General features: G+C 40.0%; 1 protein-coding gene across 12 annotated transcripts in view; it reads right to left on the minus strand.

Annotated features, from left to right (window-relative positions):
• Window positions 1-12966, minus strand: part of LOC138683530 (A disintegrin and metalloproteinase with thrombospondin motifs 6-like) — a 185859-nt gene that overhangs the window by 156903 nt on the left and 15990 nt on the right. For all 12 annotated transcript variants that reach the window (XM_069775470.1, XM_069775476.1, XM_069775469.1 and 9 more), the window contains one exon: window positions 7080-7248. In XM_069775470.1, coding sequence (XP_069631571.1) covers window positions 7080-7248 — 169 coding nt within the window. The remainder of the gene's footprint in view (window positions 1-7079; window positions 7249-12966) is intronic.

Raw genomic sequence — 12966 nt, forward strand, 5'->3', positions numbered from 1 at the left:
GTATCAAAATATACTAAGGAATTAAACATGCTGATAAGGCACCAAAAAAGCTTTTTCCCTCCTGTAAAACTCTGTAATTATTAATCAGTTATGCTTACATGCCTAATAGTTTTTGAGCCAAATAAATTACTTTTCAGAAAGCTATCAGATTATATTTTTATCCACCTCATGAATTAACTATAACAGGAAGTTTAAAGTGGCCTGACATGGGATAATTTCTACAGTTATTTTTAACACTAATTTTAATTCAAATATGTTGATTCTTGTACTTGTTTCACAAAACATATAGAAAAAATATTCTTTGCATGCAACATATTATTAAAAAAATCAAACAGCTGTAATTATCAGCAAAACAAACACTACAAACCTATTTTAAATTTGAATTCCTGCCCTCGGGGCAAAATTGAACCTACTCTTCCCTGCAAAATTGATATTTTTGTATGTATTAAGTATCCCTTTTCCACAAAGGCCCACACAGATCTCAATCTTAAGTTTATTGATGTATATAATTAGGCTGGCTTTACTTAAGTAGGATTTCAAAATTTTTAAGGTATTCTTGCTAGTTACAAATGAACATAAGAACATTAACAGTTAGATACATTTATAATTGACTGAATAGGACTGCTCAAGTGAGCCATTCCTGAGATGCATCCTTACCTCTACTAGAACAGGTTCAGCTAAGGACGAGTTGAGATAGGACCAGTACCTTCTGTGAAAAAACAATGCTTTATGCAATTCAACTAAACTCACTATTTTCAAAGGGCAATAACTACATCACAAAGAATGTATGTTCAGGTCAAAACCAGGAATACAAAGCTTCTACATTCCCACTGTTGCAGTGTTTCATAATTGCTGAGTCCACAGTAGTGGCTTTAAAAGGTAAATATTTTCAAAAATTTGAAAAATGAAAATAAACCTGGTAGTTGACAAAATGCCAGTAATGAAATAATCCTCATTCCGCAATAGGTATAAGATTACATCCATTCTAAAAAACAGTACCAAGTATTAAAGCCTGTTGAAGATTCTATAATCAATACCAAGCTTTTTCCTGTTTTTCATCTCTTTTCTAGGAAATTCAAATTTGCTTTAATTGCTCAAAGATTTTCATCTCGTGTAGTGATTTAGGAATGTCTGGAATTTTCTCTGACAACTTCTTTAGTAAAATTTTTAAAAATCTGCTGTTCATTGCCAAATACCAAATGATGATGTCTGAGGGTTTCTGATGCTCTTAGAGTGCTAAAAGTACTTTGGAAATGCAACACTGCTTCAACATTCATTCATAATTTTTCACTCAAATATGCAAATCTATTCTAAACATTTGAAAACTGATGAGATCATGCAGAAAACTTTCAGAGAAAAAAAAGATAAGATTCTTTTGGACTCATCTTGATAGTGTCTTTCAAACAAAGGTCTCAGAAGACTTCACAAAAACAAATATTTCTCCTTTTCTTATCAGATGAGAAGCTTAGGCTTCAGCTGGTCTCAAAGAAACGGGAAAGTTGAAAACAATCCTGAGTACTTAGGCTCACACTCCAGGACCTATCAATGCTTATGCTGTTTTACTTTAAAAACACTAAATAATGCTGACAATTTCCTTTAAAAAGCTAAAACATGTCAATAAAAGTTTGCAATATATTTAACTTGCCACAGAACTATTTTTATTTCATTTTCCCACCATATTCCTAGACTTAAAAAACCCATAAACATGCATTAACATTGAACATAGCTATCAGAAAAAAGTAAAAGAATGCAACAATGAAAAAAATGTCAGACAAACACTGCAATTAACCCCAAAGTAACAATTACAAAAAGCAGGAAAATAGGTTTTAAATGGCAACTGAAAAGAAATCCAAATGTGTATAGACATGGAGTTCACAACTATGGTACCCAAGTTTTCCTAAGTCAGTCCTCTAAAGATCCTAGGTAGGGATGGAAGGTGAAGAGAGACAGGAGAGCACACAAACACAAATAGAAAAAGACCTCAAAATGCAACAGAAAACTACTTATGTAGGATGCAACTGTGAGAATATTTTAAAGCGGACTATGTGCTGCTTTTTCTTACTATTAACAACATCATTTAATGTATATACAAGCATTTTTTTATTTTAGAATACACTGACTGTAAAGTCTGGCACAAGTAAAACCACTACACGAGGCAGCGTGTAGTAGAGCCATCCCTAAATAATCTGCCACTTTGCAGCTTTCATATGTCAATTTTTGTTGATTCCCAATCCTATCCAAGCATAGTCCATATATTTGTAACAATGGTAGGGGTTTTTTTGTTTTCAGAGGGTTGCTTTTTAAATTCTTGCAACTCCAAAGCAGGTAAAGAAGTTTTATTCCTACTTTCCAACAACACAGAAATTCAACTTTAGGCACAAATACAAGCATACAGCTTTTCAGTATAAAAGCATATTTCTTAAAATGGTGCAAACGCAAAAATAATGGATCATAATAAAAATTATTTTGCAATCTTAATGTAGTGCATGCTATTAGGCATCAGGCAGGTTTTGGGTTTGTGTGGCAGGGTTTTGGTAGCAGGGGAGGGGCTACGGAGTGGCTCCAAGTCAGACCTCGCCTCTGGCTAAGACCAACCCAATGTTGTAGCACCTCTGGGATAACATATTTAAGGGGAAACCTGCAGGGGGGGAGAAAATTGGAATGCGAGAGAAACACCTATGCAGATACCAAGGTCAGTGAAGAAGGAGGGGGAGGAGGTGTGCCGGAGGAGGTGATGCCCCCCCAGCCCATGGAGGTGAGCAGGGCAGCAGATGCCCACTTGCAGCCCATGGAGGACCCCATTCCACAGCAGTTGGATGCCCCCGAAGATGGCCGTGACTCCATGGGAAAGCCAGCACTGGAGCAGCCTGTGCATGAAGATTGGCCAGCGAAAAGGACCCATGCCAGGGAAGTTTGTGAAGGACTGTCTCCCATGGGAGGGACCCCACGCTGGAGCAGGGGAAGTGTGAGGAGTCCTCCCCCTGAGGAAGAAGGGGTGGCAGAGACAATGCATGTACTGACTGCAACCCCCATTCCCTGTCCCCCTGCACCGCTGGGGGGAGGAGGTAGAGAGCGCCAGGAGTGGAGTTGAGCTGAGCCGGGAAGGAAGGGGTGGGGGGAAGGTGTTCTAAGGTTTGGTTTTACTTCCTAATATCCTTGTTTTGATTTGATTGGTAGTAAGTTAAATTGATTTTGTTTTTTCCCCCCAAGTTGAGCCTGTCTTTTGCCTGTGACCATAAGTGGTGAGTGATCCCTCCCCATCCTTGTCTTGACCCACGAGCTTTTCTTTTATATTTTCTCCTCCTCATCCCACCAGGGCTGGGGGGGTGGGAAAGGAGTGAGTGAGTGGCTTTGTGGTGCTTTGTTACCAGCTGGGCTTAAACCATGACAAGGCAAAACAAGCATTTCAATAAACTATGCAGTCAAACCACAGAAAGCAATCCATAATATAAGAAATTTGTGGCAAAATGGAGGATTTTAACATGCCATCTCTAAATATTTACTTTAATATTAGAATTATAAGCTATAAACCAAATTCCATTTGGCATCCCAGTTATACCTGCCTACTCTATAGCTTAGAGACATCCTTTCTTTAGAAAGCCACCTCGATGCTTGTGCTGGTTTTGGCTGGGATACAGTTAATTTTCTTCACAGTAGCTAGTATGGGGCTATGTTTTGGATTTGGGCTGGAAACAGTGTTGATAATGCACAGATGTTTTCCTTATTGCTGAGTCTTATTACACAGAGTCAAGGCCTTTTCTGCATCTCACATCACCCCACCAGTGAGTAGGCTGGGGGTGCACAAGTTGGGAGGGGACACAGCTGGGACAGCTGACCCCAACTGACCAAAGGGATATTCCATATCATATGATGTCATGCTCAGCATATAAAGCTGGGGGAAGAAGGAGGAAGGGGGGGACATTTAGAGTTATGGCATTTGTCTTCCCAAGTAACTGTTATGCATGATGGAGCCCTGCTTTCCTGGAGATGGCTGAACCCCTGCCTGCTGATGGGAAGTGGTGAATGAATTCCTTGTTTTGCTTTGCTTGTGTGCGCAGCTTTTGCTTTACCTATTAAACTGTCTTTATCTCAACCCATGAGTTTTCTTTTCACTCTTCTGATTCTCTCCCCCATCCCACCAGAGGGGGAGTGAGCAAGCAGCTGTGCGGTGCTTAGTTGCCAGCTGGGGTTAAACCATGACAATGTTGTTACTGTTTTGCATGGAATATAAATGAATAAAATCTAACTCTTCTAGAGGCTGATCCCACAAAGCATTCTGCAGGATAACCCAGTGGCCTTGAATCCCACTGAAGTAATTGGAATTTGAAGGTACTCAACTTCTTAGCAAGGCCTATATATTCAGCTATATTTCATAAAACATAGTAAACTTGATGACAATATATACACAAACTATTAATTTTAACATTATTTATTTTTAAAATATTCTTATGTTTAGCTGCCTAAAAATCTAATTTATGTTATGAAAACCAGCCACAATTCTATCCCATATCCTTATCTGAACCTAAACTATCTGTCAAATCAGGAAATATTTTTGTCTCTGCCTCTCCAATTCTCCTCTTGTATTTGCCACTGTAATTCTTCTATCAACTGTGCAGTAGTCCATCACTTGCTCATACCAACCAATTCTGATCATCCTTTCTCCAAACTCCCTACCCCACTGTCAGTTATTGCCATTTTTCTCAGAAATGACAGAAATAACACTCCCCTTGTCTCTATCAACACTTTAAAAATCCTGACCACTTCCCCTGATACAGAACAAGTACGTGATAAACTTTGGTCTAGATTATAGTAGGGGAAACTTGCCAGACTGTGAATAGTGGCACAGCTACACAAGCAGATTCCTCCCAGTATGATGTACTGGCAAAAATGTTCTGAAGGTAGAGCTAAAAAAAAAAAAAAGGTCTCCCAGATGAAGTAAATTATATACTCGCAAAAATGCAGTTACAGTTTTATTACAACTGCATTTAGACTTTTAAAAATAAATAAATGACAACCACAAAACTGGAGTGTTCAAAACTTCCAAAAACAGTCAAATGCCCCAAAGATTCATTCTACTAGCAAAAAGTTATTACTGCAAACCTGACTTTAGTCCTAGGGTCTAAAAACTGAGGAACTGAAAATTAATATTTGATTTTACTTCTTAGATATTCTGGGGATGCTTTGGATGCCATGTCACTTTGGGATAAAGCTGAAACAGTGCTCAGAGAAAGAGTTTAAAAGGTTTTGGTACCCAGGAAGAGAGCATTAAAATAGCACATCATCTGAAAAAGTAAGACCTTGAAGTTTTGGGGGAGAGCAAAGTTTTTCAGAAATTTTTATAGAGTAGAAGTAGTACACAGAACAACAGAAAAAGGAGAAACTGAGATGAATGAGCATGAGAATAATCTCAGGTTTGTAAGAAATAGTGCTTTTGTATTTCAATAATTAAGGACTTCAGGATGCAACAGATGCGAAAGCTCAGGAAGTGCACAGGAGCTTCCAAGAATAAAGGCAGCATCAAACATGCAAAGAAATTAACACTAAAGATTACTGCATGTTTCACAAAAAATACAGTCAAGATGTATAGCTCTGATCGATCTATGATCCATACAACAGATACCACGAGAACAGTTGGATGCAACATGATCAAACTAGCTGCCACTGCTTCATCCTCACTTGGAGGAGGGTGACTTCCTAAGCATTAATCTAAAAGATAACATCTGACAGAGACCAATACATCTTCTTTTTCTAGTAATATCATAATGGTAAAAATAACACTGTCCTACATTTCGTGATTCTTCTACTTATTTCAAGAGGCTTAAGTGACAGCATTCCCTACAAAATGAAAGAAAAAGATGGATGCTTCGCAGATGTCTGTCATAAAATGCATAAATTGGAACATCCACATACATTAGTACTCTTACTTTACAATCAGTTAGCAGGCAGTAATAGTTAGGAGACTTGTTTTGCAATCATTAGAAGCACATAGATGGAATAACACTTCCAAACTTACATACATAAAGTTTGACATTCACTACAAGTAACACAGTTAACTGAACCACTCGGGAAAAACAGTCTCCCAAGTATAGGCTTTTGTAGACAGTCTGCACTGTAACTTTAGTCAGCTGGTGCCAGTAAAAGTTACAACCTCCAAAAGAAGCTGAAATAAGTTACATCAATGAACAGTGGTATTGTTTTATTTTAAGATTAGTATTTGTCAGCCTGTCCTGTGCACTGAATCTTATGGAATACAACTGTCCAGGACTGAACTTTTAAGAACAAGATATTTCTGAAACATAAACAAGTGACAAGGTTAAAACATTTTTCCATTACATAAAACCATATTATTTTAGTGCTCTAAAATGTCAGATTTACTCCAAGTTGTCTTCAAGAAATTGGTTTTCAGCTTCAGTTTAAGCAAGTGAAAACCATGTCAAAGAGAACTTCCACAAAAACAAATTTCAAGTAAAAACTGCTTTACAAGGAAAATGTCTCAATCAAAACTATATAATCCTTCCTGTAAGGCACCTGTAAATCACATACTCAACTATCATGGAAAAATGTTAACCCACTAAACCAAAAGCCATAAAAACCAAAAGCCCACTAAACCAAAAAAACATAAACCTCCATAAATGAGAAAGATGTGGACTTCAGTTACAAATATTACTAATCCTAATACTAACACATTTATTACACATCAAGTTTCCTCAAATGAGATGGAACACTTGCTAAACATTGAGCTGTAATACTTAGTCACTCAATCACACCTTCCAGTCGGGGTACAAAGTACATTTATAGCACATTTTGAGGAAGCCTGTGCTCATCATTATCACTGTACACAACACAGGAATAAAACAAGACTTACTCTCAGCATCTTAGTTTTCAAAAGACACTACACTCTTGATCTAAATCTGAAAAAAAGCAAAAACTACTTTTCAACAGTAGTCACTACATCACCTAAAAGGATGATTCCTACTGGTACATTCTCCACTGTACCTTACATGTGAACCAAGAAAGATAATTTAAAATAAGTCTTAAGTTATAATTTTTTAAAAGGAATGACACTCATACTCATTTACCTGAGACTCCACAGTGACCATGATCATAAAGATGTTGCTGGTGCATGGTAGACTTTTTGTATATAACATGAGGATGACCATTCTCATAATTAAAGTTACTGGATTTTTTTGTTATATTCCTTAAAGGCTCAATAAAATACTCTTCATCTTCTGTAGCAATGACTCCATGCTTAAAGGAGAAAAGAAGAAAATAAAAACTTGCAAAAGACAATATAAAACTCCTATTAAAAAGCTTAATTTTAAATAACATTTCATTATCATTTATTTCTGTGAAGAAATCCACAACTATAAGCCAACACAGAAAACAATGCATGAGCCAGCTCTCCACTGACTTTAGTGGGAGCAGGAGTAAGTGCCTATAAGCAACACAATGAGAAAAGAATTAAAATATCATTGCCCTATTTCTGGAGTTCTTTCCTATTGTTTTTGGTAGATGTGGTAAGAAAGCAAGATATATTCTTGGTATATGACAAACAATCTGTTCACAAAGATGTTACAAAAGTATGTGATTCCTATCCATTAAAAGTGATGCCAAGCCAAAATGGCCTTGATCAAAGGGTGAGCCCAATATCCCTCCGTGATGCCATACCAGTAGATGCTTAATGCCACATACTGCATCAAAGAAAAACTGCATGAGGGATTAATTCTAGAAAATATATTCAGGGAAACCATTCAGCATTTTACATCCAGATGCTTAATTCCAAAACTGAGCTAGTTATTAAAATCAAATTATTAACTCCAGCTACACTAACTACAAAGCATTTATTCCTTAAAAGGTCTTGCCGCAAATCTTTGGCAAATCCGAGTTGTTGCAGACTGTGTACTAGACCTCATTCTCCAGAACAAGTGAACTTGTTTTTTCCCCCCTCATACTGCAATGCAGAATACTAGATATTCTATTCTCATAACTTTCACATTTGTGAACTCAGCTTCTTCCAAACAGGGAGTGGTTTGCAGAAGAAAGGGGAGATTTCAGGCCAACTATGCAATCTCCTGAACCTTCAGCAATTAAAACGTCTTTGGACACATTCAAGCACCTCAATGTCTTTCTTGTAGTGAGGGGCCCAAAACTGAACACAGTACTCAAGGTGCGGCCTCACCAGTGCCAAGTACTGGGGGATGATCACTTCCCTGCTCCTGCTAGCCACACTGTTTCTGATACAAGCCAGGATGCCATTGGCCTTCTTGGCCACCTGGGCACACTGCTGGCTCATATTCAGCCAGCTGTCAACCAGCACACCCAGGTCTTTTTCTGCCAGGCAGCTTTCCAGCCACTCTTCCCCAAGCCTGTAGCGCTGCATGGGGTTGTTGTGACCCAAGTGCAGGACCCGGCACTTGGCCTTGTTGAACTTCATACAATTGGCCTCAGCCCATCGATCTAGCCTGTCCAGATCCCTCTGTAGGGCCTTCCTACCCTCGAGCAGATCAACCCTCCCTCCCAACTTGGTGTCATCCACAAACTTACTGAGGGTGCACTTGATCCCCTCGTCCAGATCACTGATGAAGTTATTAAACAGAACTGGCCCCAATACTGAGCCCTGGGGAACACCACTTGTGACCAGCTGCCAACTGGATTTAACTCCATTCACCACAACATTTTGGGCCTGGCCATCCAGCCAGTTTTTTACCCAGCGAAGAGTACACCCATCCAAGCCATGAGCAGCCAGTTTCTCCAGGAGAATGCTGTGGAAAACAGTGTCAAAAGGCCTTACTAAAGTCCAGGTAGACAACATCCACAGCCTTTCCCTCATCCACCTAAGCAGGTCACCTGGTCATAGAAGGAGATCAGGTTAGCCAGGCAGGACCTGCCTTTCATGAACCCATGCTGATTGGGCCTGATCACCTGGTTGTCCTGTACATGCCACATGATGGCACTCATGATGATCTGCTCCATAACCTTCCCTGGCACTGAGGTCAGGCTGACAGACCTGTAGTTCCCCAGATCCTCCTTCTGGCCCTTCTTGTAGATGGGCATCACATTTGCTAACTTCCAGTCAACTGGGACCTCCCCTGTTGACCAGGATTGCTGATAAATGATTGAAAGTGGCTTGGTGAGCACTTCTGCCAGCTCCCTTAATACCCTTGGGTGGATCCCATCCAGCCCCATAGACTTGTGTGTGTCTAAATGGTGTAGCAGGTCACTAACCATTTCCCCTTGGATTATCATACGGGGCTTCATTCTGCTCCCTGTTTCTGTCTTCCAGCTCAGGAGGCTGAGTACCCCAAGAACAACTGGTCTTAGTATTAAAGACTGAGGCAAAGAAGGCATTAAGTACCTCAGCCTTTTCCTCATCCTTTGTCACTATGTTTCCCCTCGCATCCAATAAAGGATGGAGATTCTCCTTAGCCCTCCTTTTGTTGCTAATGTATTTATAGAAACATTTTTTATTGTCTTTTACCACAGTAGCCAGATTAAGTTCTAGTTGGGCTTTGGCCCTTCTAATTTTCTCCCTGCATAACCTCACAACATCTTTGTAGTCCTCCTGAGTTGCCTGCCCCTTCTTCCAAAGGTCATAAACTCTTTTTTTTTTTTTTTTTCTCCTGAGTTCCAGCCAAAGCTCTCTGTTCAGCCAGGCCAGTCTTCTTCCCTGGTGGCTTGTCTTTTGGCACATGGGGATGGCCTGCTCCTGCACCTTTAAGATTTCCTTCTTGAAGAATATCCACCTTTCCTGGACTCCTTTGCCCTTCAGGACTGCCTCCCAAGGAACTCTATCAACCAGGCCCCTAAACAGGCCAAAGTCTGCCCTCCAGAAGTCCAAGGTAGCACTTCTGCTAACCACATTCCTTACTTCTCCAAGAATTAAAAACTCTATAACTCTATCATTTCATGAGCACTGTGCCCAAGATGGCCTCCAACCATCACATCACCCACAAGTCCTTCTCTGTTCACAAACAGGTCCAGCAGGGCCCCTTCACTAGTTGGCTCACTCGCCAACTGTGCCAGGAAGTTATCTTCCACACATGCCAGGAGCCTCCTAGACTGTTTCCTCTCCACTGTATTGTTTTTCCAGCAGACATCTAGTAAGTTGAATTCCCCCATGAGAACAAGGGCTAGCAATCATGAAACTTCTCCCAGCTGCTTATAGAATATTTCATCTGTCTCTTCATCCTGGTTGGGTGGTCTGCCTTGTTGGCCTTTCCCCTGATTCTTACCCATAAGCACTCGACCCTTTCATCACCATCATCAAGCTCTAAATTGCAGCATTAATTCTCTAAACAAATTGCATATAAAATAAGCAAAAACTATTATGAATATCTGCAAACTATCATCACAGTTCCTTCAGGTACCAGCAGTTAAAAAAGCTAGGAGAGTATCACCAATTTTTCCTATGCCTAGTCAACATGATGTCATCTACCCAAACACTATGGAGGTTTAAGAAAAGGATATTTTAATAACATTTAGTTGAGGAACTGCAAATAAATTTTAACTCACACCTGCCACCAGGTAATCAGAATACGCATGTAGTCAGTTGCTGCAGCTAGCCAAGTGATTTGATAAACACTGGAAACTCAGCTTTCCCTGCATATGCCCTTCACATAAGCCCTGCATATATATACACCATTTTAAACCTAACATTTTAATTTTGCTTGAAAAAAAACGTTCTTCCAATATTAAACTGATGCAAGTGGTCTTGTTGAAGTGAATGATTTTTAAGCAGCACTCCAAATTCTGTACATAAGAAATACCTATTTCAGTGACAATCACCATTTATTCTAATTAGGAGTTTAGAAAATTCATATGGCTAGAGATACTTCTATTGTATATGCATTCAGCAATGCCTGATTAATAGTGGGGATTACATTATTATATCCAAACAAACTTTCTAAAACACACTTTTGGCTTATCTGTTATTTGAGCACAACACAGTTTCAGTTGCAAAAGGAGACTGAAATAATGCCTTTTTGAAGCATTAAAAGGAATTAGCTTTTTTTTTTAGTTTTGCCATTGTATTTCATCTTAAACAGTTTGTACATTAAACTTCTACTCCAAAGTATAAGAAATATCATTAAGACATAAGAATGACCAGCAACAGATTTTGAAAAAATACCATGAATTTAAGAAACAAGCTGAATGCCCCAAGTAGGTTACTACAGGCAACATTCCCAAGATTATTACCTAAACCAGATTGTTTGAAGTCCTGTGTTATCCAATCCCACTACAGACTGTCAACTCCTGCTAATATATATAAGGTCTGAATCCAGCAGTTTGACATGCTCAGACAAATCTGTGAATCCACATGGAGTTCCCCTGAATTTGTGAAAAGGAATCTTTTAGTGTCAGGCTGTCTAACTGAGGCCTTACCTACTTCAGATGGGGGGTGTCCACCAGAAACAGAAGCAAATTGAATTATGGAGGACAAGTAAGTGCCTTTTCCACACAGTACTACTGTTTTCCAGTTTCTCCTTGCCGTGAACCTTTCTAGACTTTACGCTTTATCCATTTTAAATATAAACCAATAGTAACGGAAACTTCTGAAAATGTGTCGGTCTTGTTCAGTATGTCTACAGCTAGCTCTACATATCTGTGTGGTTTTATGACTGAGGAAACAGACTGCATTAGCTTAGTGTGTTCTCAAGTTAAAAAAAATAATAATCTGGCCTGGGACAGTACATCATGGAATCTGACAAGAAATCTGTCCTGGGTTCAGCTGGGATAGAGTTAATTTTCACAGGAACCTGGGAGGTGGGGGGCATAGCCAGGACAGCTGACCTGAACTAGCCAAGGAGCTATTCCATACCATGTGACATCATGCTCAGTATATAAATGGGGAGCGGGCTGGGGGTGCTCTCTCGACTTTCAGTGGGGGAAGTGGCGGAGCATCGGCTTCCGGGTGGTGAGCAGTTGCACTGTGCATCACTCGTTTTGTATACTCTTTCATTAGTACTGTTGTTGTTGTAACCTTTTTTTGTGTTGTCCCAGTAAACTGCCTTTATCTCAACCCTCGAGGTTCCAGGTTTGGGTTTTTTTTTCTCCTTCCTGATTCTCCTCCTCATCCTACCGGAGGGGGGCGGGAGGAGTGAGCAAGCAACTGCGTGGTCCTTTGTTACCGGCTAGGCTGAAACCACGACAGTCCTTTTTTGGCGCCCAATGTGGGGCACGAAGGGTTGAGATAACGACAGATCTGGCCAGAGTGTGTTGAAACAAATTTGTCATACGCATTTCTTATACTAGATAAATAGATGTTAGTCACAATGTTGATTCATTTGTTTACATGGTGGCGTTTTGTAAATTCTTATATGCTCTATGTATTGCCTGTAGTTGCGTTTCTCACCTCTGGGAGAGTGATTGGGATTATCATTTTGCTGTACTGGGCAATGTCGACTTGTGAAATGATTACATCACTGGTCATGAGGTTAAGCTGGTATCTGTATGCAGCAGTGATATCATTTCCATACTTCGGGCACCTTCTATCAGAATTTATTGGTAATCGCACCCAATCCATGGGGAAGTCAGAGGGGGGATACTTCCCCCCGTCCGTTCGCCTCCCTTCTCTCCTTCCGGCTAATTACAACAGCTTTCGAGAATTTTTAACATCCTTGGGATGCGCAAGCCAGTGTGCTGTTAGTGCTATGCCTCCTGAATGTGTTTCAGGTCTTGTTTAGGGCTACAAAAAGGCTCTTTAAGAGTACCACCCAGAGATCTGCCCCAAAGCTGGATATTCATGGGTGGCACGGCATGTGGGAGGATATGGGCAGGTATCTAGAGAACTTCTCACCTCCAGTGGCTTGGAAGTTCACTCCCGAACAACTACAGAACCCTCATGAAGTGGTAGAATATTTGAAAGGAAAATGCTGTGGCTATTCCAAAGACACACAACTCACTACACTGTGCTGGGTCCTGGCCAGTATCTACCAAACACTGCCTGATATTAGGCAGCACCCTCAG

The sequence above is a fragment of the Haliaeetus albicilla genome, chromosome W (genome assembly GCF_947461875.1).
Source record: "Haliaeetus albicilla chromosome W, bHalAlb1.1, whole genome shotgun sequence".
Taxonomy (NCBI): Eukaryota; Metazoa; Chordata; class Aves; order Accipitriformes; family Accipitridae; genus Haliaeetus; species Haliaeetus albicilla.